At 34.5% G+C, this 27,759-nt stretch overlaps 2 protein-coding genes and 1 long non-coding RNA gene across 3 annotated transcripts; 2 read left to right on the top strand and 1 right to left on the bottom strand.

The window, feature by feature from the left end:
- Positions 1 to 163: 163 nt before the first annotated feature.
- LOC102608406 (topless-related protein 3) lies at positions 164 to 9,818 on the bottom strand. Its single transcript, XM_006472088.4, has 25 exons — positions 9,524 to 9,818; positions 7,915 to 8,094; positions 7,697 to 7,810; positions 7,054 to 7,212; positions 6,330 to 6,504; positions 6,089 to 6,224; positions 5,418 to 5,530; positions 5,140 to 5,272; positions 4,915 to 5,024; positions 4,546 to 4,615; positions 4,401 to 4,474; positions 4,199 to 4,294; positions 4,026 to 4,118; positions 3,496 to 3,623; positions 3,106 to 3,340; positions 2,853 to 3,020; positions 2,679 to 2,765; positions 2,240 to 2,392; positions 2,049 to 2,159; positions 1,740 to 1,919; positions 1,540 to 1,668; positions 1,343 to 1,438; positions 1,037 to 1,219; positions 775 to 950; positions 164 to 629 (listed from the first exon to the last, which is right to left on the bottom strand). The coding sequence occupies exons 1-25, from the start codon at positions 9,601 to 9,603 to the stop codon at positions 416 to 418; spliced, it is 3,393 nt and encodes a 1,130-aa protein (XP_006472151.2). The 5' UTR covers positions 9,604 to 9,818; the 3' UTR covers positions 164 to 415.
- A 4,669-nt stretch (positions 9,819 to 14,487) lies between these two features.
- LOC102607923 (CST complex subunit TEN1) lies at positions 14,488 to 17,441 on the top strand. Its single transcript, XM_006472086.4, has 4 exons — positions 14,488 to 14,702; positions 15,306 to 15,442; positions 16,974 to 17,127; positions 17,218 to 17,441. Exons 2-4 carry the CDS (start codon positions 15,339 to 15,341, stop codon positions 17,335 to 17,337), a joined length of 378 nt encoding a protein of 125 aa, XP_006472149.2. The 5' UTR covers positions 14,488 to 14,702; positions 15,306 to 15,338; the 3' UTR covers positions 17,338 to 17,441.
- Positions 17,442 to 21,112: 3,671 nt separating this feature from the next.
- On the top strand, positions 21,113 to 27,759 carry LOC127902057 (uncharacterized). The gene is made up of 3 exons (XR_008054490.1): positions 21,113 to 22,269; positions 25,112 to 27,061; positions 27,152 to 27,759. It is a non-coding gene; the product is annotated as an uncharacterized LOC127902057 (long non-coding RNA).

Raw genomic sequence — 27,759 nt, 5'->3', positions numbered from 1 at the left:
GACTAGCTCCGCATTTACAGCACACATTTGAAGTAAAGAAGATGTACCGATAAATTGGTCTATTAACAAAATTTTTATCCGAGATTTTCAAGGAAAGAATACGAAAGATGCAATTAATATGCTCCCTTATATTGTCCTCTTGAGGCTATAAAAGAAATCAAAATAAATCAAGATTGCGTTTATTAGTACAAATATTAATAAACAATAAACACTGTTGATCATTTCAAAGAACAGGGCACTCAGAAGGGGAGAAAAACAAATAACAAATTGGAGTTTAACTAGAACTGCAGAAAAATGTGCATCTGTAACTGTATTTCTAATAGAATATCCTAAACTTACCTTTTGATATGAAACATTAGGGGGAACTAACATCCTAACAATCTACAATACAGACAGATTTAGATACAAGTTCATCTTATCTCTGTAACTGATCTGGGGTGTGGTTGCTTGTAGATGATGATGTTGTGCGGCTATTTAGTATCCCGTTATCTACAGGTGGAGACACTCCCCATTTTCCTTCAGATTCTGAAGGCTCCATCACTTTAACGGATCCATCTGTTAATCCAATCGCGAATTGGTTGGGTTCAAGGGGATGTGCGGCAACAACAAGTGGGTAAACAGTTTGGCTTCTGGAAAACAATGTGTACAGCAAATATTATAACAGCAACCTTGAAAGATAATTTGAAAAAAAAGAGAGCTTTGAAAGATTGCGACTTCAACAAAAGTTTCTTAGTGTTTGCAAATTTGCATACAAGCCATGATGCCCTGACTTACCCGTTTAGAACTGATGGTGACAGATATGTGGATGGAGCAATATAGCATCTTAGTCTGAGGGTATCAGCATCAAACACCCCAATGTTACCATCACAAAAGGTAGCAAAAACTAATTGGCTGTTACAAGAGTATACAGCACAAGATATGGGAGCAGACAGTGCATCTTGTGGCGTCCACTGCATGAAATAATTCACACGATGACACGAATGTAATCACTTGGTTAATTGCAAAATATAATCGAACATATATGTGGACTACCAACCTGCCGTATGCGTTCCATTTTAGAGGCATCATATATCGCCAGTTGTGTCTCATGAACTACCAGCATGCGGACCTGATCTGCATTGAATTGTACTCGAGTGTCACCGGTAGGTGTTTTTCCAGCAGGAATATGGATTGTGACTGATTTCCTCTTCTCCCATGTATCAATGCTCCACACACAAAGCTGCAGAAAAGAGTTACCATATCAACAAGTTCTATGTAACCAGAACTGCAAAACAAGCTCTTAGAATTGTGACAGACTTGTGCTCTTTTTTTAGCTTTTCTAAGTTAATCCCATTCCACTTACTTGAGCATCAGCACCTGATGAAACCAAAATATTAAGACTTGTGGAGAAGGCTAAACCAGTTATACGCTTCTGGTGGCCTTTCAATTTTGATTTCACCTAGAATAAGCGAATCAGGACACATCAGTAGGGGTTTAAGAGCTTGGAAAATTCCTGGAAACAAAATAAAAATAAGAGAAAAAGTTTTAAGATGTAATCACCTCATCCACCCTAACATTGTATATGTGAATGGTGGAATCCTCCGTTCCAATGGCTATGATGTTATTATCCTGGGGGTGAAACGCTAGGAAGGTAGAAGCAGGGGGAGGCGACATGAAAGTTGTCATTACCTGCAGAATGTAAAATTCATGAAGAACTGTATTTACAACAGTAAATATAGTAGCTAGTTGGACAGCCTTACCTTAAATGTCATCATGTTAAACAGTGAAATCTTTCCACCGGTTGCTGACATTACATACGAGTCATTCTTAGAAAGCGCTATGCATGGGACTGCTTCTTCGAGGTTGACACCTGCGACATCATTAGCCATAAGAAGGCCACTGCTTGGTAGCCAATGCTGTGGAACGGCACTGGCAGTGGCCTTTAAATACCGACTGACTTCAGAATCTCTTCGTCAACAAAAAATTTCAGTGAACATACACAAAATTAAACAGAGTTTTCTTACAGTTCTCTTAACATAATTTCTGCATGTACCTGTGAAATTTATTACCTTTCCACTTGGATTCTGTTCATTACGGTGCCACTTCCATAGCTTCTGGACACCATTTGAGCCAAGAGCCAAAAGGCCAACAGCAGAATTTGTATATAGAAGCCTCACAACCTGGATATGAAGAAAACGGTTGAAGCACTAAACAGTAAAAGAAAATTATATCAGATTACTTCTGAAAGTCTTCAGCCCACCTTGCTGGATGTATCTGTGCTCTCAGGCATGGTAACTAACCGACACTGACCACTATCCACAATTTCAGCTAACTGCCAAGGCTTGGGTTTATCAGTAACGTCATCCACAGTTCTTGGCTTATCCATACTTCTACTGGTAGGATCAACTCCATTCTTAAAACAGAAATCATAAGGTCAGATTAAATGTTATGCCAACACAGGACTTAGTCTAGATACAGAAGCTAGACAGAGCATAAGATGGAGAACAGTGAACCCTAGTTCTTTTGACGTGACTGAGTAGCAGTAAATATCCATGAACTAACAAATAACTATGCCTAATAAACATATTCACAGTTTCATAGCAGGCAACCAACCCACGAAGTTGTTGCCACAAGCATGTGACAAACTCAGTTTTTAACTAAAGGAAAGTTATAAAAACAAAAAACAAGTTTGAACTAACAATAATTGGAGACGGCCTGACAGGAGAGCTCCTTTCTACTTTACAATTGGCTGGAGTGCCACTTGAAACTGCAGAACTGGCAGAAACCTAATAATAGACACAGTATATAGACCAATAGATATCAGGATTTGAACATTTTCCAGGAAGCAACCAAAAATGGTAAATTGTTCTAACCTTCAATGCCACAGATTCAATTGGTGTTCTCAACGCTTCAAAAGGTGGATTCTCAACTGCTCTTAAAGATCTGAGGCCTATAGCATTAGCAAGGATCTTGAATCCATTGTCTGCAGTGGTAACAGCTAGCAGATTTCCTTCCTTGCTGAACCTCAGTCGAGGAAGATTCTGACAAAATTAAGATGATGATGTAAGTCCGAACTTCCAAGTAGGTGAGTTTTGCAGAGAGATGAAGTCAATTTTGTTAACTCACCGGGAGACCACCCTCTGCATCTGTGCTAGTCAGAATATTGACATTGTCCATATCCCAGAACTTTATCTGGCTATCTTCACCAACAGCCAAAAAGTGATTTTGGGTTGTGTCAAACTGCACTACACCGTTAGATTTCTTTCTAAATCCAGCATATGTTCGCTTTATCGTTCCTTCACTTTCATTCCATTCAACTAAGAAAGAGTCTCCATCTTTACTTGTTCCACAAGAGAACAATCTGGAAAAAAAGTGATAATAACAAGAAAAGAACCTTGTATAAAATATATCGAGTCACTATACTGTTTAAAATAAAAAGTAGGTCTGGAAAAAGAAGCAAAAACCAATTTTACTCCCAAATTGTTAGGATTGCATTTCTCATTCCACAGATCTTACCTGCTTCCATCAGCACTGTAAAGCATGGTAGTACACCAGTGTCCAGGAGCATCATAGTCAACTCTGGAACCCATAGTGTCATACAGCCAGGCCTTTATTTTCCCATCAATAGCAGTTGAAAATATGAACTGCAGATCCACAACTAAAGGCTTTAAGCCAGTGAAACACAGGTTCACTAGAACTAGGTCAAAGAAGTTGAGAATACTGAGTAAATGATAGCGTTAGAAACAATTCTTAACATCAGCTACCAGTCATACCATATCTGCAAATCCATGCAATCAATGGGTACTGGCATCATTACTATAATTGACAAGATGATGGCAGGAATAACCATAACAAATTCCCCACCATAAAAATCCAGTTAAAATGAAAGCTTCTTATTGATGCCTCCCATCCTAGGGAATGAGACATTAATAATAAGCGAAGCAGAAGCTTTAAGTTTAACAGATATGAATGCGCTTCTTAATTTGAGCATTATCAACAAAGTGCATGAAGCAGAGAACAAGAAGCCTTTTCCATTTTCGTGATACCTGAATGTTCTCTTTGTGATGAGGGCAAATGGAATATACTGGTGCCTCATGGCCTTCAAAGTTAAAAAGCTTCCGTCCTGACAATTCCCATACCTGTTTTAATTACAACGTTAAAGAATCATAGAATTGGCCATCTAATCAAAAGCTTCTTGATAAGCATGTCTATCTCATACCTTGATTAGCTTGTCATCTCCACACGTAACCACACATAATAGTTTGTTTGGATAAGCAAAGGCCAAGTCATTTACTGCGCCAACATGAGCATCAATCTGTGATGACAAAAAGATTCAACTCAAATTTAAGTTAAAAAAAGGGGGGCAAAGTTGGAAGTTGCAATTTCTGCCTTGCCAGACAGATGGCAAAACATCAACTGACCTGTGAATGCTGGCGCAAATCATTCGATCCAGCATAGGAATACAATTGAATTAAGTGTTTTGTAAATGCAACCCCTGCAGCACAAAAATCAATAAGATACATACTTGGCACCTCAAAAACACCAATTCGGATCAAAGAAACTTACCCACATAATTTCCATCTGGACTCCATGCAACACGGCTGACAGAGATCGGTACATCTTTGAAAATGGAAGCCTGTAAGAAATCCTCAAGTATAAGGCTTCACCAGAAACAGTTCTGATGTAGGAAGCATATAGGTAGAATAAATTCGGAATTCTAAATTTTGAGGTAATTTAGTAATTAGTATTTATTAGGATTTATCTTGGTAGTATATTTTAGTCATATTGGTAGTATCATTTCTGCACTGCATCAAGTTCCTTCAGATTCTCAAGCAACAGTATACAGGATATTGAATAAATTCCAATGAAATTGCCAAATGTCCTATTGCGGCACTTTTACATCAGAAATCTATGAAACATTGGCAACATAAAAACCTGAAAGGGCAATGAGCAAGCAGCCATATCCCAGATCTTGAATGGTTTTGAAACCAACCTATCCCGCATCGCAAGTTCCCACAGTGTGATCTCACCATTACTAGAACCAACTGCTCAAATGAAAAAATAAGCCAGCAAATGAATAAATATGCTTTAACCTATTTGATCAGAACTTATGTACAAAAGCAAACAAAATGATTTATTTGGAAAGATGAACTTTCATACCAAGAAGCAATGTTTGATGGGAAGGATGAAAATCCATGCTTATGACTGTTGATCCTTGATGCAATGACACAGCCACTGTCCTTGGCAGGTCATCCAGTGACCAAGTTTGATGTCGAGATGATGAGTAGGTAACCTGAAAATTAAAGCACAGAGATGAAAACCAGCATCGTAACGAATACAAAGCAAACTATCTTAGAATTGCTTGGTAGCGGATGGAAAAAAAAGAAGATAAAACATCCTAAAATTGTATGCATGAAACAAATGAATTTTGGAACTACCTCCTCAGCAGATGGAGCGGGACGTAGCCGTTTCATAAGTTGTTCATGATCAGGATTCTGATAATCAACCATTCCAGGAGTAGGAGGTGTTCTTGGATGTTTTAAGACCGAAACTACACAGATGAGAAAGTATACCATTTAAGCACATATGCATGACAACTAAAAGGATATTCTTTACATACATAAGCTAAAGTGCATGTGACAGCTCATTCTTATCTCATACCAAAGGTTAGAACTTTTGGGTCACTAAGCTAAAGTGCATGTGACAGCTCATTCTTATCTCATACCAAAGGTTAGAACTTTTGGGTCACTAGTTGAGTAAAACTAAGTCTGCCAGGGCCATACTAAAAAATTAGGACAAAAATTTACAAGATATATAGACTTAAGAAATATAGATGTTAAGCATCTAAAATAACTTCAGAAATCTACTCAAGATTCATTCAGATGGTAGCAATGATGAAAATGACATCAAAATAAATTTCTTTGACCCCAATCCTCCAAACTCTTTTTCCTTGAAAATCCAGGGGCGGGAAGGAAGTCATAGGCAACTAGTTCTCCGAGTGCTCATCAGCTCAATTTCTCTTAAGCCATGTCCTCTTTGCTTTTTCTTGTTCCCTCAAAGCCATAATATCCAATTAAACGAACAACTGCAGTTCAGTTGAAATTCAAACCTTGATTTTGAGGAACAGGTATAGATGATGCAGTAACAACAGCTGCTTGAACAGATGAAGAAGCAGAAGCATTGGCCATCCAACCTGCTAAAGCATTTGCATTTGCATTTGCAGCAGCTGCAGTAGGTGGAAAAGGCTGTGCACAAGAAAATTGGCAAAAAAAAAAGGGATTATTCAATGTTTATTATATCCTCAATCTTGTTAACATCTTTTTAAGAAAAACGAGATGTGAGCATCATACACTGTGTGTTCCAAGCGATGCATAGGATGCAGGCTTTGCAACTGCTGCAACTGGAAGATTGACAGGTGTAGGTGCAAGAGGACCATTTGGAGGTGAACATGTGTGGTCAGTAAACAAAGTCTTAATATCAGGGTTTGCCCTTGGGTTCTTGCATAGCTGGTGCTGCCAGTTCAAACTGCAAAGAGGAAGTACTGATGAATTACATAACAGACAAATATTGAAAGGAAACAAATAAAATAATTTGCTGCAACACCTTTTGTATGAAGAACATGCAAAATTAATGGCAGTCTACCATAGCCTTGCCACATAAATATGACACACAATTGGAAAGGAATGTGCTTCCCTCTTTTTTACGCAAGCATACAGATAAAGGAGGGAAAGACAACTCCAGTTTTCAGGTAAGATGACTATTCTTCAATAATTCAATAACCATAACTTACAAAATCTTTCCCAAATAACATAATCCAAGTTCATGCAAGTGGACTCAAGTTCAGCTACTTTGATAGGGAAGCAAGCCCAAACAACAACAAAGTTCTACCAGGAATAGCATAGGAGTCAAAAGAGGGGGGTAAAAAACTTCAACAGAAAAGAATAGCAGAGGGGCTGCTTGTTAAGCATGATGAATGGTTGACAAAAAAAAAAAAAGTTGGCTGATCTACGGCAAAACGAAATAGAAACAGAGAAACCGTAATTAGTCCTTTATCGAATATTATATCATTTTTACCTCTGATTTATTAGAGTCCGCAATCTTGATGACTTCAGGGTAGGAAAAGCAAGCTTATCACGGAACAGGGGGTTTGCTTCTATGAGCTTCTTCAGTTCTATCAACATTATGCCACGCGCTGTCTTAGTGTCACCGTACTTGGACAGCTGCTCATTTTCCCTGTATTAAAAAAAGGAATATACAACCACACAAAATATAATTAGGTGGTATCAGTGTGTCATTAAGTCAAAAAATCTAAAACAAGTAACATCATAAATACCTCCCTACTAATAACACTTAAAAGCACATGGCTTTATAAGGACACAATCTTCTGATAAGCTAATGAGAAAGTAGAGGAAAGATCAAGCAATAAAAATCATAATACTATCATAAACATTGCTTAATCTTTATATGAAATTAAACACACATCAACACTCTTCACCTAAGCTAAGTTTCTAGCTCTTTTTCGTTGAAAAGCAGAGCTTTTACTTGAGCTCAATTAAACAAAGATTCTATTTTCTCAAACTCAGAATATTAAAAAAAAAAAATTTGTCAGCAATCCAATTCATCATAAACAAATTTATATTATCAACTAGACCTTGCTATCTAGGAGATAAACATGACAATATATGTTGGAAGGAGGTTAAAATTAAAAAAAAAATACCTGAAATTGCTGAGAGTTAAAAGCTGTGTGATTTCTTTGAACAATTCCTCATTAAACGTCGAGAACACTTTCAAATCATTCACTAATATATCAACCGCCTTTGCCTTGTCTTGCCTGTAAAATCAATAAAACAATCAAAGGTGACTAAGATTATACTCCTCCGAAACAAAGAGAAAATACAGATAATTTTCAAACCCATAACGATAGAGTGCATATACCTATCAAGCGCTTCAAGATACTTCTGCTTCCTAATTTCAAAGAATATCTTCATGGAATATCGATTATCATCAACTTTGGTAAATCCGGATAAGTACTTCTCAACTTCATCCCAATCTCCAGCTTGAACTTTCTCCTCAAAGTACTTCATGTTGAAGAAAAACCCTGATTCTTTCTCAAGCCTACCCCAAAAGAACAAAAGTGAAAATCTTAACAATTATTGATTTTCATTTAAATAAATCAGTTAAAATGCAGATGAGCTTCTACACTTAGTCTCCATTATTCCAAGTCTAACAATAGACCACTTAGGCTAAGCTCTAAAATTTTAGTTGTCTATTGAGGTTTTTACTAGTTGCTAGGATGCTTTTGTTTAAACTAAGCGCTTCACGAAAAAAGCACGCAAATAAATTTTACAAAAAGTAATTTTAAGTGCTTTTCTTGTTACAAAGTGCTTTTAGTAAAGCACCTACTAAACTGCTTCTCAAAAAGCTTAGAGCAATTTTTTTAGGTTAAAAATCACTCCAACAGAACAATACAAAATTAATGCAAATGTTCAGTCCTAATCTCACTACGAAACAATCCATAATAATTTAACGCTCTACAATGAAAACGACAACGCCACATGCACAAAACAAAAACTATTCCATAGGAAGTAGTAAATACATCCGTTATAACAGATCATGCATACAAGAAGCCATTAACTCCCACAATACATACATTTGTTTTGAAAACAGTCAAGCTAGTTAGTCCCAAAAAGTTTTAAATACATACATTCTACCACATCATCCGTACAACAACCCAATAAAGTCCTGCCATACATGCATTTCTTTCCAAAACCGTAGGACAAAACAACAAAGCAACAAGCACAAACAAAAACTCTTCACTATAAATTAGGAAGCATGTCTGTCCTGCCATACATACATGTATTTTCAAAACTACGGAACAAATCAAGAAAGCCAAAAGCACAAAACAAAAATCTTTTCTACAAGGTAGCATCCGATATACCATATCATCCATACAACAACCTAATAAAATCCCGCCATACATCCGTTTGTTTTCAAAACTTCTGGACAAAATCACAATGCCACAATCACAAAACAAAAGCTATTCACTACGTAGTAGTAAACATGTCAGGCATACCACAGCATCTGTACAACAATCCAATAAAGTCCCTCCAAAGTACATTTATTTTGAAAACTGCTAAACAAGTTGATAGTCACAGTAACTCTACCATCAAAAAGTTTTAAATATATTCATTATACCACATCATCCTTATAACAACCCAATAAGGTCCTGTCGTGCATACATTTATTTTGAAAACTGACGAACAAATTTGGAGCTACAAATGAAATACAACTTTGCACTATAACAAAGTCAAAATTTCACAAAATCCAAATTCAACCCCTAATAGTCATATAATTTTACAAAAGCCCCTCAATTCCATTTCTACCAACAAAACAAGGTCAAAGTTTCACAAAATCCAAATTCAACCCCCGAAAGTCACATAATTTCACAAATAGACCCTCAAACTCACCCAAATCTAACAAAACCATCCTCAACCTTCATTTCATGTCACAAAACAGAGAAAAGAGTGAATTAAAAAAGCCTTACTTGTGAACAGACTCCTTGAATTTCTCTTCTTCGAGAAACTGGAGTATAAGAAACACCAATTCCCTGCTCAAAGACGACATCTTCCCCGGCTTAAAACGACAATCGTAGCTCAAACAAGCTCAACGCGAGCTTAAATCGAAGAGCCCTTCAGCCTCTAGAATCCCTAATTTAGCACAAGTTTCGAGGATTCTAGGGTTTCAAAGGCTGCGTAGAAAGAAGATAATTTAGAGAGAGAAAAAGATAGAGAGAAAGAAAGAGAGAGAGAGACTTAGTCTCGCTATCTTCGATAAAATTGCACAGAGTTCTATCTTTTTCTACTGATCGATTTTTGATAAGCTGTCTGGTTATTTGATAAGTAAAAGTACTTATCACTTTCGGTTGATCTGGTTATCATTACTTGAGATAATACGAAAGAGTGGGTGGATAAGCGGATTCGAAACCACTAATTCAAATTTGGTGAATATTCGCCACACACGTCCACTGGGGCCCGCCTGTCTGTCACTTTCACTTTTTTGGCAATTTTCGGGATTCACTTGGAACTGTTATCTCGCGATACTGTGTTTCTTTTTCTCGCGGTGGATGAATCCCACGCGCGGTGGTGCTCACGCGATATTGATGCCGGGGGGCAGGGGTCTCCCAATGATCACATGGTTTTTGTCTTGTTCTGGTGAGGGAGCCTTCTTATCATTTAAAGCATCTTATAATGAAATATAATTTTATTTTTAAAAATATCAATATTGCGATCCAACATTAGTGTCAAAGTAAAGTCTAATTGAGTTATCAAATATGATTTTGATGAGAGTGAAATTAGAGATTAAAAAATTTAACTTAGATTTGATTAAGATAAAGTGAGCGGTGAAAATTTAAATCAATTATATGATCTCGACTCATTAATAATCGGTATATGAAAAGAAAGAATAAATAACGACGATATGAAGTCAAACTTAACATGAATAATATTTAGTATCACCATTTGTCGTATATTTATAAACAATTTTACTTATCAAATACATTGATTATTACTTGTTCTTGAAATAACGGTATTTGACATACTGAAATGAAAACTATTTTTATTGGAGTCTTATATAAAAATAAGGGTATTATATCCATAAATTCATAAAATCGATTAAAAATTGTCCAATGTAATCTTGAGAGAAATTAGTTAAATACTCGTACATATAGTTTGTACCAGTGAGGTCAAATGTTTGAAAATTTTATGGGGACATTATATTTGAATAAAGTATAATTTACCTAACATTATTATAAAAGTCCGCGCGTCAACATTATACGGTTAACATTAATCTTGACATCTTTTATCTCCATCTAAATACACAAAATTTACGAAGAAAATGGAATGCAGTTATCTATTTTTAGGATTTTTTTCCCATTAATAAATAAATAAATAAAAAGTTTACAAAAAGTGAATGAAGGGTTTGTCACATTTTAATTCGTGAGAGACTTTTAGAACCTTTTAGTTTTATGGAACAAATATTAAGGCGGTACAGTGGGCAGCAGATTCGTTCGCTTTTTACGGGAAGGTGATGACGTGTGCCTTGGTTAGTCAGTGCGAGTCAGGACCGTTAGATACGTCTCCGTGTACTGTGTCTATGACAAGACAAGGACTGAGCCCATCACCCCACATTTAAAAGCTCTTTACTTTTCCCATTTCGCAGTTAGTGGTCCCAATCCTCATCTATTTTTATTTATTTTTTAATCGCGTACACCACTACTACAATATTATGGGATTTTTTTTTGGAATCCTAAATTCCTATATTTTGCATTTGTCGGGCAAAATAAACATCAAAGCGCGACCGAAAATAGCTAAAATATATATTTTAATTGTAAGTAATATCTTAATTCTATTGATGTTATGGTCGGAGATTGATAAGTACATTAATATCAAATCGGTTTGCTCAATGTCGCCAACGGCATCAGTCAACCAATAATTCTTGAACACGTGGCTCGTGCACTTTTATGATAATCCATAAATAAATATATTTATCGTCTAAGTTATTCTATTTTATCTCTATTGTTATCATTCGGATTGGTAGCTTCAAATGATCTGTGTGTGTCTTTAAAATTTATAGCATTAGCCTGTAGATGACGTGGTACGATGCATCACTTTAAAATTTTCCCATGTTTAATTATTTAAAGTTATGCTCACATGAATGGGGAGGAAATTTAATTGTCATTAATTTAATTAATAAAAATTTAACAATAAAAAATAATTTGCCTAAATTTTTTAAGAGTACAATAGTTTGATAAACACGTTGATGGGTGTTAATTTAAAAGAAAATTATATCTAAGGGTGTTCGCTAATTGGATTTTACGGATTGAATATCAATTTATATCTGATCCATGATTTTTGCAGATTGTAAATTTTCAATTCAATCCAATCCACAGATTGGCGAATTCAATACAAATCCAATCGATATGTCTACGAATCGGATGCGGATTTGACATAATTTACATCCAATCCATCATTTTGCGGATTGATTTATTGATTAAACATTTTAATTATGTTCATTCTACGAATTAATTAAATAAAAAAATCTAATATAAAAATAATTTTACTACCGATCAAATTCAAAATTGAATAAGATTTAATAAATTGAGTGTTTAAATAAAGTTAGAATAATACATTCAAAGTCTCAAAATATAACACAGTAAAAAGAAAAAAAAATATAATTTGTTTGAATCAATACATGAAAATTAAATTAAATTAAATTATAAAAATAAACTAAAATTAACTTTTTTAAAAGCTATATTTGTTTATTTAATTATTCAATTCTTTAATTATGTTTATTATATATTATTATCGGATAATATATGTACAATTTTAATGTAACTACATTTTAACTTATTTATTTATTAGTATCTAGTAACCCCACATTCATAAGTTTTTTTAATTAAATAAATACATATTTTTATTTTTTTTACATATTCATATATTTTTGCGGATTTACAAAAGTAAATCCCGAACTAATCAACCGACTGCAGATTTTTAAATTTTCAATCCAATTCAATCAACAAATTAAATTTTTACGGATCAAATTTTTACAGATCAGATAAATTAAGTGGATCGAATTGGATTTTGAACACCCCTAACCGTATCTTTTGTTTTGTTTCTTTTGGAACAATCCACCTCTTAGAAAAAAAAAGAACTTAAAATCAAAATACTTAATAGCATGGTGATAACATGAACTTTTTGATGGATTAATATAGGAATTAATTTCTCCGATATATATATATTTTTAATAATTATGTGTTCTCAAATGAGTACATTCTAATTTTAACAAATTGAGTGTGTCGTTAAAAGGGGGAATAAAAATACGGATCACACATTAAAACGTAAATACTTTTAAATGAGTTCCAAAATAAATAAAAAATAGTATTATTGTCAATTAACAGGAAAAAATTACAAGTATTTTATTTTAAAATAAAAAATAAAAAGAAAGAAGGAAGAGTTGCAGGACACAAAAGTGGTAGGTGTCCCATCAAGTACAAGTTCTAAATGTTGCCTGCTCGAATTGCACTTGCCCACGCACCTGTCAGAAGCGCGTAAAGTTCGAAGTTAAGACGTGAAGTAACGTATGGTGCGCACGTTGTGAGTCATTATGACAGCGATAGAAAGTTTTTCTCGTTTTTATCGCGATAAGGTTCACTCCCCTTCACGCGGCATTTTCACTGTTTGGATCCACGCGCTCCTTCATTCTTTTCACCGAATTCTTTTCGCGAACCAGTATCGGGTTGCCACCTCAACCCCACCATTATCGAAATTACAGGATAGATATGGTATGTTATAATGATTGAAATCTTGAATTTCATTTTAATTTAATAAGTTAATTTCACTGTAATATGAAACCTTGACGTAGACATCTACGTACCATATTTTAAAAAATATATATATTAATATGGACCTGTCTATGGTACAGATTCTGTAACAAACATCTCCCGTCATCCCACCATCCGATTTTCTATTGTTTAGTTTCTCACTCCACATCCAACCACATCCAACGGCTGATGCTGCAGTCTGTAGCTTACAGAATCCGTAAGCTAGTCGAGTCCTATTAATATATATATAAATTAAAGGGAATATATTTGACCTCTATAATGCGGCCATCATTATTCCTTCAATTATATGGTTCTAAATTTCCAATAAAACCAAGCTTTGGTGCGAGTGGCAAAAATAGAAAACACGATGAGACTTCAAATCAAAAGGAGTTTGATAAAACTGTCAACACAACAAGGCGCCTCAAATATTCCAAACATTTTTGACGCGTACATAACGTGTTTATAAAAATCAAGAAACGAAAATTCAACTCTAAATTTGTTATTCAACATAGACTTGGGGATTCAAAATTCTTCTTGTAATTTTTACACATCTTGGACCATGACTTTTACAAATCAAAATTGTACAAAAATTAAAAGCTCATATTATTAGTCCAATATTCAACCTTAGAACTTTTTTGTCAGTCTCTTCTTATTATGGTTTTTCTTTTTTTTTTCTTTTCTTTTTTTAAATGCAGTCAATTCGGGTAGTCCCAATCAATTTTAGAAGTTGTTCAAAATCCCTTCAAAAAATCATTTTTTTCCATTATTAATACACACGCTCACATTTAAAAAAAAAAAGTGATGATACAACTACAAACTCTTATACAAACTTATATTGTATAAACTGATGTAGTATTAATTCATTGGTTGAATGAAAATATAAAATAATATAAATAAATCATGTGGGTCAAGATATTTTTAATTCAATTAATTTTATCATGTCATATCAATTTGTACAAAATAAGTTTGTACAAGAGTTTGTGACTAGATCATTACTCTTTAAAAAAATATTTTTTTCAAATTCAACATTAGTGCAGCGCCTTAAACTAACATTATGAGCTTTTCAAATATTTGTTTAAAATCCTTTAATTGTATCATTATTTAAAATCCGAACACAAATACATCTCAAAAGAATTCTTTATATACCGCACCAAATTGGAATTTGACACGTCATCTAGACAGTTTAAAAGTCGTTTAAATTGCTCAGCTCGACAGTTCCCGCTATTACAAAAATCACATGAAACCCGCCATAATCAAACAGTTCTATATGTAAGGTCACTTAGACCCAGAAAGATATTTGACGATATCACAGCAAATCCATTGCTGATGAAACTTTGATATGCTAGTGAGTTCCCGTTTAGTTTTTAATTTGCATGATTGTGCGGAACCTGTTTGATTATATGCCTCAAAGAAGCTTTCATACTGTTTTCAGTTGTTTGATATTTGTTTTTTCCTCATATAGAATGAGATTTTATTTTATTTCATTATTTTTCCGTCTGGGTATCACTGAAGTTTGATGTCTCATTCATGCATAAACAATTAGGATCAATCTACAGTAGAACATCTGTGGCGTTACAGTCGTCAAATTTTCCATTACAAGTGTTATGTTTTCTGTTAATTTCTCAATTTATGCATTATATTTTGCTTTTAAAGGAACTTGAAAAAAACTTGAAAAGTGTAACGAAAAATATGGCAACTGGAAGGGTACAGCCGCTGTGTTCTAGCCTGACACCGTTATCGTGCGATTGCTTACAGAGTTTAGGTTGGAACTAGTATCCCATCACGTTCAGAATTGTAGTTGCTACTTGCTGCACGCTTGAATTTTATGAAATTGTACATTGCTGTTGAAATTATAGAATACCGAATTTTTTTTGGATGTAGATTTAAAGAAATTCAGTTACAGAATCTAGTGATCCTTCGTATTCTTGCTGGTCTTTTTCTTTAATAGGTTCTAGATTGAACTGATATTGGAGGCGTTTCGATGGCATCTTCTGCAATAAAATCTGGGGCATTGGTTAATTTAACAGAGCTACACCCATCTTCGCAATTCTACGAGGAAGGGGCTTCACTAAGAGTTACTGGGAAGTAAGATTTCTGATATTCCAAAGTTTAGTAGCGGTGCTTTTAACTGCATTTGTAATTTTATTTGTTTGCATGCATCTTCATACTGCAGTGGCTCTAGTGTCTATGTTCCTTGTCAAGTTTTTTGTATCTTTTGGGAGCATTCCTGAGTTTTGATAGTATTAGATTATGATTTGATTCTCTTTCTGGATTTTTGAGTTGTGATAACGTAGTTAAGTAAAAAATTAGAGTTTGGTGAAGATTGTTATTGGTGAAAAATGCTAGAGTGCAATGGAGGGGTTGTTGAAGATGGTGGTGAGTGTGGTACTGTAATATGTTGGATGATGAGATGAGATGGATCTGTGGTGGTGGCATTAGTGCTGGTGATAAATAACATTACAATTGCCGTGGTGGTGTTGGGATTGATTGCTTAAAAGTGTGGGTTACCATGGCCTTAAGGTGGTTAAAACTTTGAAAGTTTGTTGACCTAGAATTGGAACCAAGGAAAATGCCGTCATTTTCAATGAAAAGAATAAGATTTACTATAGGTTTGTGTCAAAACAATATGCGGCAAACAGTAATATATCGTATAATACAAAGCACATCAAATACCAGATCAACAAACAGTAATAAAAAATATGCAGCAAAGAGTAATAAATGTACTGCAAAGGATGTTAAGTCCAATAGTCAAAAGAAAGATTGAAAAAAAAAAGAGAGAAAAAGCATCTAATGAGTATGTAGCAGAGGAAGAAAACATCTGCAAGTGGGCATTACATGAAAGGATTTCTTTAATATCAATAAATAATAATTTTCCTATCTTGTATTGATGTGTTTGCAGCTCATGCGTTATAGCAGCAATTTGTTTGATTGTTCTCATCGGAGTAAATGCCCACAAGGTCTAGGATAAAATTCCCTTCCTTACATTCTAAAAAATTTCTTACACATTTTGGTTAACCATATACCTACATGTTGTTATAATATTTGGTTTCCTGCATTAAGGTGGCATGTATCCTTCAAAACCAATGAAGTGAATGCTTTTATGTGTACCACATTACTCAATAACAAGTAAAATCAACAGCTAGTAAATTTAAGTGTTCTGTCATCCCTTGATAGTTTGTGTCTAAAGAATCATTTTACTCTTGATGGCAAATTACTTGTTAGTAGGTTTTTGATCATGAAAAAGAGCAAAATATTGAAAAGCTGTTTACAGTTGTCTAGATATTTGTTATGTGGATGTTAACAGAAAACATTATTATCCAATCAGGTTTCCTTTTGACCAGGAAATTATCTTCTGTCAGTGTCAATAAATGATGTTTGAGCCATTTATTATTAATAATGTCTTCCTATTATGCGTTGTTTAGCTGCTAAGTGAGATTAATTATTGGGACAGGTCAACCATTCTAGTATTGTATTGCTGGTGCTGTTAGCCTGATACTAGACACTGACACTGTATGATTGCACCAGAATGTTTTTTTTTTTTTTTTGGGTCAAACTATCATTATTTTTTATATGATAATAGCTTATCATTTTAAAGCTTAAAAATCTTTCCGACCAGGTTACAGGATTATGCTGTAGAGACAGCTATGGCTATAATTGCTGATGGAAATGCCATCCTAAAGATTGACACTCAGCACCTGAGAGACCTTAGCTTTCAAGTTGGATCGATCTACCAGTTCATCGGTGAACTTCATATTCAAGCGGACTGTGAGGTAAGAGGTTGATATCGTCATTCTACACAGTTGACGGCTTGCTAAATTAATTATTCAATTAATTTGTCCCAATGTTCCCTTATGTTTCAGGCAATCTTGCAGGCAAGAGTAGGTAGGAATGTTGATGGCCTTGACCTTAACCTGTATCACCAGTCTTTGCAGCTTCTGAGACAGTTTCAGGCTGATCGCATGAACAATACAGCAACTTAGAATGCAGTTTTAATATTGAACAGACACAGATAATTAAATGTATCAAATTAAATTTATCAGAAGCTAAATGTTTGACAAGTGGAAAATTGATGAAACTTTTCATAGATTCAGTAAACTGTCCGAATCTCTGCTGTGAACTTGCTTTATTTCTAGAAAATATTTGTCAGATTGAGCTTTAAAAGCTGTAGACATTCTATTTGATTTAAAAATTTAGGTTATATTTGGAATTGAAGTGTTAAGCGACAGTTGTTGTAGAAAAAAAACTGTAATTATAAAACAAAAGTTAATAGTATATAGTAAATACAAATTTTAAATAATAATTTTGACAAAATTATTACAGATATAATAGATTTTTCATCATATAAGTAAAAATTATATCAACATAACTTTTAAACTACAATATATAGTATGTACCAAATACTTTAGTGCTATAGTTTTTAAGCTAAAGTTACTCAATTTCAATTCCAAACGGATCTTTAATCTAAGCTTTAAATGTTTTGACCAACAAAAGGCATCTATGTATACTTTTACATTTTATTGGTTTTATCAAGAACTTATATATCAATTAACTAATTAAATAATTGATTTATACTTAGCTCTAGATTGAAATGTTATTAAATTTGAAAAAACCAAAGTTTTATAATTGTGCTCATTAACACGTTAATAATCCTATATAATTGGAGATGTCAACAGTCCAATATGTTAGCAATTTCTAACTATTTTAACTCATCATTTTCAAGAATAAAAGATCAAATATGGTATTTTAAATTGTTATATAAACTATAAATAATTTCTTCAAATTAATTTATGTAACGATTGAATCCCCAAACTCTTTCTGGCGGAGCCCTCCGAGTTTTTAGAGAAAAACCACACTAAATTAATAGAACCGGCAAACTATTTAGATGCATTCTCACAATTCTCAATTTCTCGGTCGAATTTGATTAGTGACATTGAAAAATTATAAACGAGAAAACATCGCTCATGCAAAAATGAGTTCATACGATAACAACATCTTTAAAGGTTCATAAAATACTTGAAGAATTTTATAATAATGTTAAGCGGATGATATATTTTTACGAATCATGTTTTGTAAAATTTAATTTCTGAAACAAAAATTCTACAAAGTAAAAATTTATATAGATTTTAGCCAATAAAATTTTAGCTGAATTTAGTTGATTCTAGGTTAACTAAAAGCACTTTTCGTTAAAAGCCAGTTCAAAGCAAAAGCAAATTATGTAACAAAGTGCTTCTGATAATCTGCACATGACATGTCCATCATTATTGTTTAAATTAATTATTACATAATTATTTTTATATATTAATTATTATAATATAAAAATATTTAATATTGTATTGTATTGTATCATAATAAAATAAAAAAATGATACAAGTTTTTATATAAATTACATTATATTAACAATACAATATGCTTTCTCAGAAGTGCAAGACAAACAAGAATGATACTTTCAGTTTCTTGCTTTTTCTTTGCCAAGCAAGAGGAACAGGCAAGAAGAACCCATTACCCATACCTGAATTATCAAGGGATCAAGATAACGTTTCTGAGGAGAGTGTTGATGCCGAAAAACGACCTCAACAGCTGAATTTGTTTATTTTGGGGAATTACAGCGCGAATCCAAGCTCAAACGCCAATATGACCGCAATTTTTTGTACATGTCAACCAGAAAACACGGTTAGGATACGTTGATGGGGTTCCGGCGCAGACCCTCCGATGGTTAAGTCAGAAATTGTGTATAAAGAGATAAAAATGAGAGGGAAGAATTGTAAATGAGTTCAAAATAAAGGAATTTTCCGATAGAAGAACTAAAAATCTGGTCGGGAATGTTAAGGCTCTTAGATAGGTTACTTATAGAGTTTTTGGTTGATTTTTGTTAACCCACTTCTCTGTTGCCCTCTTCAGCTTAAATAGCCCTTGGTCGTGGGTGGTTACCACCTTAACTTTAGCCCACCTTCTTCAACAGTTGCGAGTGGTTAATAATTGGAGACAATTTAACAAATCGTGGCGTACAACTTCCCTAAAAATTAGGCCACGTTATTTAAACCAATAACTTTACATGTCAAACTAATTCCCGGGTTGGACAAATAAATTTTGAGGTCAGATTTCTTCATTTCTAGGTGAGACTGGTGAATTTTCCTGTCGCTCATGTAGGTTCAAGATTGTATTTTAAAACCCAGTTGTTCACATAAATCTCAGGTCGTATTTGTAAACCAGATTGCCAACATAGGCTCTAAGTCGTACTTATGAGGTCAGCTCGATACTAATGAGTTCTGAGTAGATTGGGGTTGACCATATTTTCAAACGTTATTGGAAAAATCCAACACAAACACCAGTCCCCTAGTTTTCAATACCAAAAGTAATTGCTGGTGTTGTAAACTAATTATTTAAGATTAGAAATTTTTTTTCTCAAACCCAACACCAGTCCCCTAGTTTTCAATACCGAGAAGGTACGATCGGTGTTGGAAACTTGAGCAGAAATAACTAGATAATCAATAACAATAACGAGAAAAACTAATAATTATGCAAGTCTTTTATTATAAAGTGAATTATTAAATTAAGGAAGATAATAAAGAAAAAGTGAAAGAAGTAATAAAGTGGTGAGAATTGATTAAATTTGCAAATTAATTAAAAATAAAAGCAAGAAATGAGTGCGAATTTATAACTAGCAAAGATTTAATGAATGAAAGTAGAATAAAGTTAAAATAGCAAAATTAAAATGAAAAAGGAATGGGTAATGGGCATCACGTGTGGCCTAAAGAGAGTTTGAAATTTAAATAGCAAATACCGTGCTTGACTGCAGCCATCTGACAAACTGGCCACACTCCACACCATCATAGCCATTCGTTTTCTACAGCCAGGATTTTGCTTTGATTATTATTCTCTACGGCCACCCCGTACATGACCTAGGTTTTTCCTCCTCTCCAACTTGTGCGGCTGATTTTGGGAGCTGGTCGTTATCAACATGAATGGCACACGAGTCTTGGTGAGTTCAGTTGTCCTTCTCCATCCGCTGCTTTCCCTTTTTTTTTGTGAAAATCGAACTTCTTGTTTTGTCAAAACCCGAAGTTCTTTTTTTTTTTTTTGTTGGCGAATGCTGGGCTCATGGTAGTGTGTACTGTTGATGTAGTAAATATTGTGCCGCTTGCTTTTGTCGTTCCTGCATACTATAGAATCCATCTGGGTTGCAAACAACTTTGGTGAGTTGCCTCGTTTCAAGCATTATCTGGCTGTTGCATTCTTGTATTTATGAATGAGAATTTTATTGAGCGTTGGGATGGTTGTGTTGTGTACTGTGTTGCGTGAAAGCTCTGATGAGTAAAGCAAAGTGACATTGGTAGTGAAGGGTTGCTGTCATTTAGCTGGGTTAACAGTGGAGATATTGATGCATTATGTGTTGGCATTTGAATGAGGAATTAGGTTTTTAAGCATATATGTTAGGCAATAATGGAGTTTAGAAGTGAAGATGGGTCACTTTGTAGCGATTCGCAAAATGCGAATAAGGAGTTGTTGGATGGGCTCAGTGATATTGCATCGGGTGTAGATGATAATGGAAAAGTCAGGGAAGATAATGTAGAATTAAATTATAATATGGCTTAAACTAAGTCTAAGAAAATAAGATGCGGAAATGAGGTGAATGAGGAATCGAGTTGTGCACAATTTGAAGATGAGGGAGATGAGCATGAAGAATACGGTGTGAACAGACTAAACTTTGATACAACAGAGAAAGAGATTGAAGAGTTGAGGAAAGAATATCTGATTCTAGACGATATTACACTTAGGTTTGTGAATCATATATTCACACTTAGGTTTGTGAATCATATATTCTTTCTCTATTGTATCAAAGTTTAGTTATATACGATATTACACTTAGGTTTGTGAATCATATATTCACACTTAGGTTTGTGAATCATATATTCTTTCTCTATTGTATCAAAGTTTAGTTATATTCTTTCCTCAACTCTTCAATCTCTTTCTCTGTTGTATCAAAGTTTAGTCTGTTCACGCCATATTCTTCATGCTCATCTCCCTCATCTTCAAATTGTGCACAACTCAATTCCTCATTCACCTCATTTCCGCATCTTATTTTCTTAGACTTAGTTTCGGCCATATTACAATTTAATTCTACATTATTTTCCCTGACTTTAACATTATTATCTACACCCGATGCAATATCACTGAGCCCATCCAACAACTCCTTATTCGCATTTTGCGAATCGCTACAAAGTGACCCATCTTCACTCCTAAACTCCATTATTGCCTAACATATACACTTAAAAACCTAATTCCTCATTCAAATGCCAATACATAATGCATCAATATCTCCACTGTTAACCCAGCTAAATGACAGCAACCCTTTACTACCAATGTCACTTTGCTTTACTCATCAGAGCTTACACGCAACACAGTACACAGCACAACTATCCCAACACTCAATAAAATTCTTATTCATAAATACAAGAATGCAACAGCCAGATAATGCTTGAAACGAGGCAACTCACCAAAGTTGTTTGCAACCCAGATGGATTCTATAGTATGCAGAAACGACAAAAGCAAGCAACACAGTATTTACTACATCAACAGTACACACTACCATGAGCCCAGCATTCGCCAACAAAAAAAAAAAAAAAGAACTTCGGGTTTTGACAAAATAAGAAGTTTGATTTTCACCAAAAAAAAAAAGGGAAAGCAGCGGATGGAGAAGGACAACTGAACTCACCAAGACTCGTGTGACCATTCATGCTGATAAAGACGAGCTCCCAAAATCAGCCGCACAAGTTGGAGAGGAGGAAAAACCTAGGTCATGCGCAGGGTGCCCGTAGAGAATAATAATCAAAACAAGATCCTGGCTGTAGAAAACGGATGGCTATGATGGTGTGGAGTGTGGCCAGTTTGTCAGATGGCTGCAGTCAAGCACGGTATTTGCTATTTAAATTTCAAACTCTCTTTAGGCCACACGTGATGCCCATTACCCATTCCTTTTTCATTTTAATTTTACTTTATTTATTTGTCACAGCCACAGGTGATGCCCATTACCCATTCCTTTTTCATTTTAATTTTGCTATTTTAACTTTAGGGAAATTTGTAACCTACCCCCAAATAAATTGACATTTTGCACCGCGTTCCCAATAAATTTGACTTGTTGCACTGCGCACCCAAAAAAATTGACATTTTTGCACCACGCCCCCAATTCCGTTATTTTCTCAGTTAAGTTTAACGGCTCCATTTAACTTTTGATTGAATGACAAAAATGCCCCTCTATGTAAAAAAACAAAATTTTTAGCTCATTTAATTTTTTAAGGTTTTTTGTTTCAATTGCAATAAAAAAAAATAATTCTTCTTACATGTTCATTGTCACCACTATTATTTTTTCTTTAATTTTTTAAAGATTTTTTTTCAATTTTAATAAAAAAAATTCTTGTTACATGTACATTTGTCACCACTATTATTTTCCTTTAATTTTTTTAAAGATCTTTATTTCAATTGCAATAAAAAAAATTTCTTGTTACACGTACATTGTCACCACTATTATTTTTTCTTTAATTTTTTAAAGATTTTAATTTCAATTTTAATAAAAAAAATTCTTGTTACATGTACATTTATCACCACTATTATTTTCCTTTAATTTTTTAAAGATTTTTATTTTAATTGTAATAAAAAAATTTCTTGTTACATGTACATTGTCACCACTATTATTTTTCCTTTAATTTTTTAAAGATTTTTATTTTAATTACAATAAAGAGAATTCCCATTAAAATTAATTTAAGGAATAAACTTCCAATTTTACCCCTCCACCGTTAAACTTAACTGAGAAAATAACGGAATTGGGGGCATGGTGCAAAAATGTCAATTTTTTTAGGTGCGTAGTGCAACAAGTCAAATTTGTTGGGGACGCAGTGCAAAATGTCAATTTATTTGGGAGTAGGTTACAAATTTCCCTTAACTTTATTCTACTTTCATTCATTAAATCTTTGCTAGTTATAAATTCGCACTCATTTCTTGCTTTTATTTTTAATTAATTTGCAAATTTAATCAATTCTCACCACTTTATTACTTCTTTCACTTTTTCTTTATTATCTTCCTTAATTTAATAATTCACTTTATAATAAAAGGCTTGCATAATTATTAGTTTTTCCCGTTATTGTTATTGATTGTCTAGTTATTTCTACTCAAGTTTCCAACACCGATCGTACCTTCTCGGTATTGAAAACTAGGAGATTGGTGTTGGGTTTGAGAAAAAAATTTTCTAATCTTAAATAATTAGTTTACAACACCAGCAATTACTTTCGGTATTGAAAACTAGGGGACTGGTGTTTGTGTTAAATTTTTCCAGTAACGTTTGAAAATATGGTCAACCCCAATCTACTCAGAACTCATCAGTATCGAGCTGACCTCATAAGTATGACTTGGAGCCTATGTTGGCAATCTGGTTTACAAATACGACCTGAGATTTATGTGAACAACCGGGTTTAAAAATACAACCTTGAACCTACATGAGCGACAGGAAAATTCACCAGTCCCACCTGGAAATGAAGAAATCCGACCTCAAAATTTATTTGTCCGACTCGGGGAATTAGTTTGACATGGAAAGTTATTGGCTTAAATAACGTAGCCTAATTTTTAGGGAAGTTGTACGCCACGATTTGTTAAACAGTCTCCAATTATTAACCACTCGCAATTGCTGAAGAAGGTGGGCTAAAGTTAAGGTGGTAACCGCCCACGACCAATGGCTATTTAAGCTGAAGAGGGCAACAGAGAAGGGGGTTAGCAAAAATCAACCAAAAACTCTATAAGTGACCTATCTAAGAGCCTTAACATTCCCGACCAGATTTTTAGTTTCTCTATCGGAAAATTCATTTATTTTGAACTCATTCACAATTCTTCACTCTCAATTTTATCTCTTTATACACAATTTTTGACTTAAGCATCGGAGGGTCTACGCCGGAACCCCATAAAGCCAAACATGTTACAACTCAATTGCGTGAGAATGCTGCATGAAGAGCTGCTTTACTTTTGGATGATGCTTTTCGCAAGAGTTGTCAGTGCAGTATCTGTCATCAATGTCGTGCCATTCAGAATGTGCTTTGAAGGATGAAAGAACTAGCATTCTGAAGATGGGTCGTTGGATGTGGCAGAAAACTGATGGTCTGATGAAGTAAAGAGCTTCTTTTAACACATGAAGGGTACCATTCATTCTTTAGTTGCACATAGAATATATAGTGATAGATCAGCCCTGGTTTTATCAGTTATCTGGTAATACATGTAGACACGCTGATACATGAAGCACACAGGGTGACAGGACTGTTGCAACTGGAGTTAAAATGTAAGCATTTGTTGTTTTGTTGCCACCAGTGAGGGTAGATTGATGTTTGTAAATGGTACTTTTGATTTTTGCAACTCATGGTTATTCAAGTTGAATACATTGTTCTTCAATTGAATCTTGAATTCTTTAGTTTTATTATTTGTAAAATGAGGTGAAAATATTGCTAGTTCATTGTTCTTGTTCAACTAGCTTTTTGAAAAGGTCAATCTGAAATGTTACAGAAAGTTGGTATGCAGAATTTTTCAAACAACTTTTATACATTTTTTTTCCTATCTCCTAATGCAGAAAATGTTCTCCTTTTTACTTGTCTTCGATAATTTTCTTACTAACAGCTAACACCTCTGAAGGGTGCCTTGTCCAGCAAGAAACAGATTTCTGCAAAAATTTACCACAGGAATATTCTCAAAATATGAATTATACTATTCCTTTTGTTTCAGGGCTGAAAAGATGGAGCATCAGAGAAAGTGCATTTTGCATGTACTGTAGATATTGGAGGCATTTAGTACGTGGCGGTGCATCAAAAATGAAAAAAAGAGAAGCAGAGATCAAAGCTGCAAGAACTGCTTTCTCTTCTAGCTATCCAATCAAGAGCATCTGAGTTATCCGGTATACTAGTTGGCAAAGCTCTGTCGACTGTAATCCTTTCCAGAAAAACAGGAACAGAGCTGGCTAAATTTGAGGAGACCGTAAATGTTCCGAAGGCAAAGAAAAGCCAATTCAAGAAGAAAATTTTGAAAAAGAAACGCCCTGTAGGCAGAGAAGAATGTAATCAAGCATAGTACAGGAAATTTGGTAAGCATGCTTGCTGGTTAGAATGGATAAACTGGATCAATGTAATACATATCTTGGTTTCAAGTGGTGGGTACAAAAGTATTGTCTGCAGAAGGGAGATGTGATATTGAGCCTATTGAGAGAGAAATGCCTCATCACATTGGTGATGATTCTGAAAGCATGCATTCAGCAGCTGCAAATTGTAATTAATGCAGCAATGAGGGTCCAGTCCTGAGGTGGGTACATCTATCTTCTTTGGAAAAGTGAATGAGGCAACTTCTGTTTCGGGAACATCTTCTGTGTCTGACAGACATCTTGTGAACGAGGGTACATCTTCTATGTCTAGTGGACATACAACTGCTATGGCAGAGGAGGTGAATGAGGCAAGTGGGATTATTGAGGCAGCTTTAATGATGAATAATTCAACATTGTGTGGGTCAGATAGAATCCTCATGTGCCATTCCTGTGATAATCATAAACCAAACCGGAAGAAAGGATCCGAGCTGCTACAAGCCAAGCACAAGTAGCTGCTTTAATATTTAGAAAAATTAAAGCATAAACTAGCTCGTTGGCTCTCTCAATAGTCAGTTAATTCTCTTGGCATATTTTGTTTAATGCATCACACTTCTTTTATTTGCCAATTTCTTTATATAAATTAAGATACTCTGAATAGTCAGATAATGAAAATGCCTTCATTTTCAGTGAAAATAACAAGATTTACTGTAGTTTTCTGCTCTAAGATATGCAGCAAACAGTTACAAGTTGCATAACAAAGCACATCAAATAAATGTGCAGCAAAGGTTGTTAAGTTCAATGGTTAAAAGAAAGATTAAAACAAAGGCATCTAATAAGTATCTAGCAGAGGAGGAAATCATGTGCAGGTGGGCATTACATATAAGGATTTCTTTAATATTTATAAATAATAATTTTCCTATCTTGTGCAGATGTGTTTGCAGCTGACATATTGTGCTGACGCAGCAATTTGTTTGATTGTTCTCTTGGGAGTAAATGCCCTCGAGGGACTAGATCCAGGATAAAACTCTTACATTCAGCAATTGGTTTGCAGCTCACATTGATTAATAACAATTTAAATGAACAGCTAGTTAGATTTGAGAGTGTGTCATCCCTTGATGATTTCTGTCTAAAGAATTATTTTACTCTTGCGGGCAGACTACTAATTAGTAGGTTTCATCATGTAAAAGAGAAAAATATTGAAAAGCTGTTTACAGTTATCTAGATATTTGTCATGTGGATGTCAACAGAAAACATTATTTATCCAATCTGGTTTTTCCTTTTGACCAGGAAATTATCTTCTGTTTTCGGTGCCAACAAATGATGTTTGAGCCATTTCTTATGAGTATTGTTTTCCTATTATGTGGTGTTGATCCGCTAAGTGAGATTAATTATTGGGACAGGCCAACCATTCCAGTATTGTTTTGCTGGTGCTGAAATTAGACGCCGGATGATTGCACCGGGTTTTTATTATTTATTATGATAATAGCCTACCAATTTAAAGCTTAAAATCTTTGCCACCAGGTTACAAATCATGCTGTAGAGACAGATACAGCTATAATTGCTGATCGAAATGCCATCCTGAAGATTGAAGGCTTCCTGAGGTAAGAGGTTGATATCATCATTCCAAAAGGTTGAAGGCTTCCCGAATTAATTATTAAACTAAAGTGTTCCCATGTTCCGTTCTCTTTCAGGCAATCTTGCGGGCACGAGTAGGTGGGAATGTTGCTGGCCTTGACCTTAACCTGTACCACCAGTCTTCGCAGATTATATGACAGTTTGAGGCTGATCGCATGAGACAATCCAGCAACTTAGAATGCAGTTCGCATATTGAACAGACACAATTAATTAAAGGTATCAAATTGAATTTATCAGAACATAAATGTTAAGACAAGCAGAGAGCTGATGAAACTCTTCATATATTCAGTACTTAACTGTTGGACCTCTGCAGTGAACTTGCTTTATTTCTAGAAAATATTTGTCAAATTGGACTTTAAAACTGTAGCTTTCTTTGTGTTGTTTGTTACATATAAACGAACAATAGCCATGTTCTATGTTATGTAGAACTAGTAGCTGGAAAAGCTGTCTGTTTATGATAGAATCGCAAGTTAAACATTGAAAAACAACTTAGCTCAGCCTTTCCCATGTGGTGTGGTGTCAGTGGCTGAAGTGAATCGATAGCCATCCGATCAAGTGCTTAACATAATGGCTTTGGACCTTGGAATGGGCTGTTAGGTATAATAAAAAGGTCTAGCTGTACCACCAATAATATTACATCGCATCTTATTCACAGTTAACACCA

Source organism: Citrus sinensis, chromosome 5 (genome assembly GCF_022201045.2).
Source record: "Citrus sinensis cultivar Valencia sweet orange chromosome 5, DVS_A1.0, whole genome shotgun sequence".
Taxonomy (NCBI): domain Eukaryota; kingdom Viridiplantae; phylum Streptophyta; class Magnoliopsida; order Sapindales; family Rutaceae; genus Citrus; species Citrus sinensis.
The sequence above is the reverse complement of the archived record's forward strand: the minus strand, read 5'-3'. Positions and strand labels throughout refer to the sequence as shown.

What these genes read in the sequence shown, in the direction of transcription:
- LOC102608406 (XM_006472088.4), bottom strand. Translation starts at nt 9,603, where the DNA reads ATGTCGTCTTTGAGCAGGGAATTGGTGTTTCTTATACTCCAGTTTCTC. An exon ending in GCACAGATACATCCAGCAAG is followed by an intron (nt 2,160 to 2,239) that starts GTGGGCTGAAGA and finishes CTTCATATCCAG; the next exon opens with GTTGTGAGGCTTCTATATAC. An exon ending in TCACCATCAGTTCTAAACGG is followed by an intron (nt 630 to 774) that starts GTAAGTCAGGGC and finishes ATTGTTTTCCAG; the next exon opens with AAGCCAAACTGTTTACCCAC.
- LOC102607923 (XM_006472086.4), top strand. Translation starts at nt 15,339, where the DNA reads ATGGCATCTTCTGCAATAAAATCTGGGGCATTGGTTAATTTAACAGAG. An exon ending in TCACTAAGAGTTACTGGGAA is followed by an intron (nt 15,443 to 16,973) that starts GTAAGATTTCTG and finishes CTTTCCGACCAG; the next exon opens with GTTACAGGATTATGCTGTAG. An exon ending in ATATTCAAGCGGACTGTGAG is followed by an intron (nt 17,128 to 17,217) that starts GTAAGAGGTTGA and finishes CTTATGTTTCAG; the next exon opens with GCAATCTTGCAGGCAAGAGT.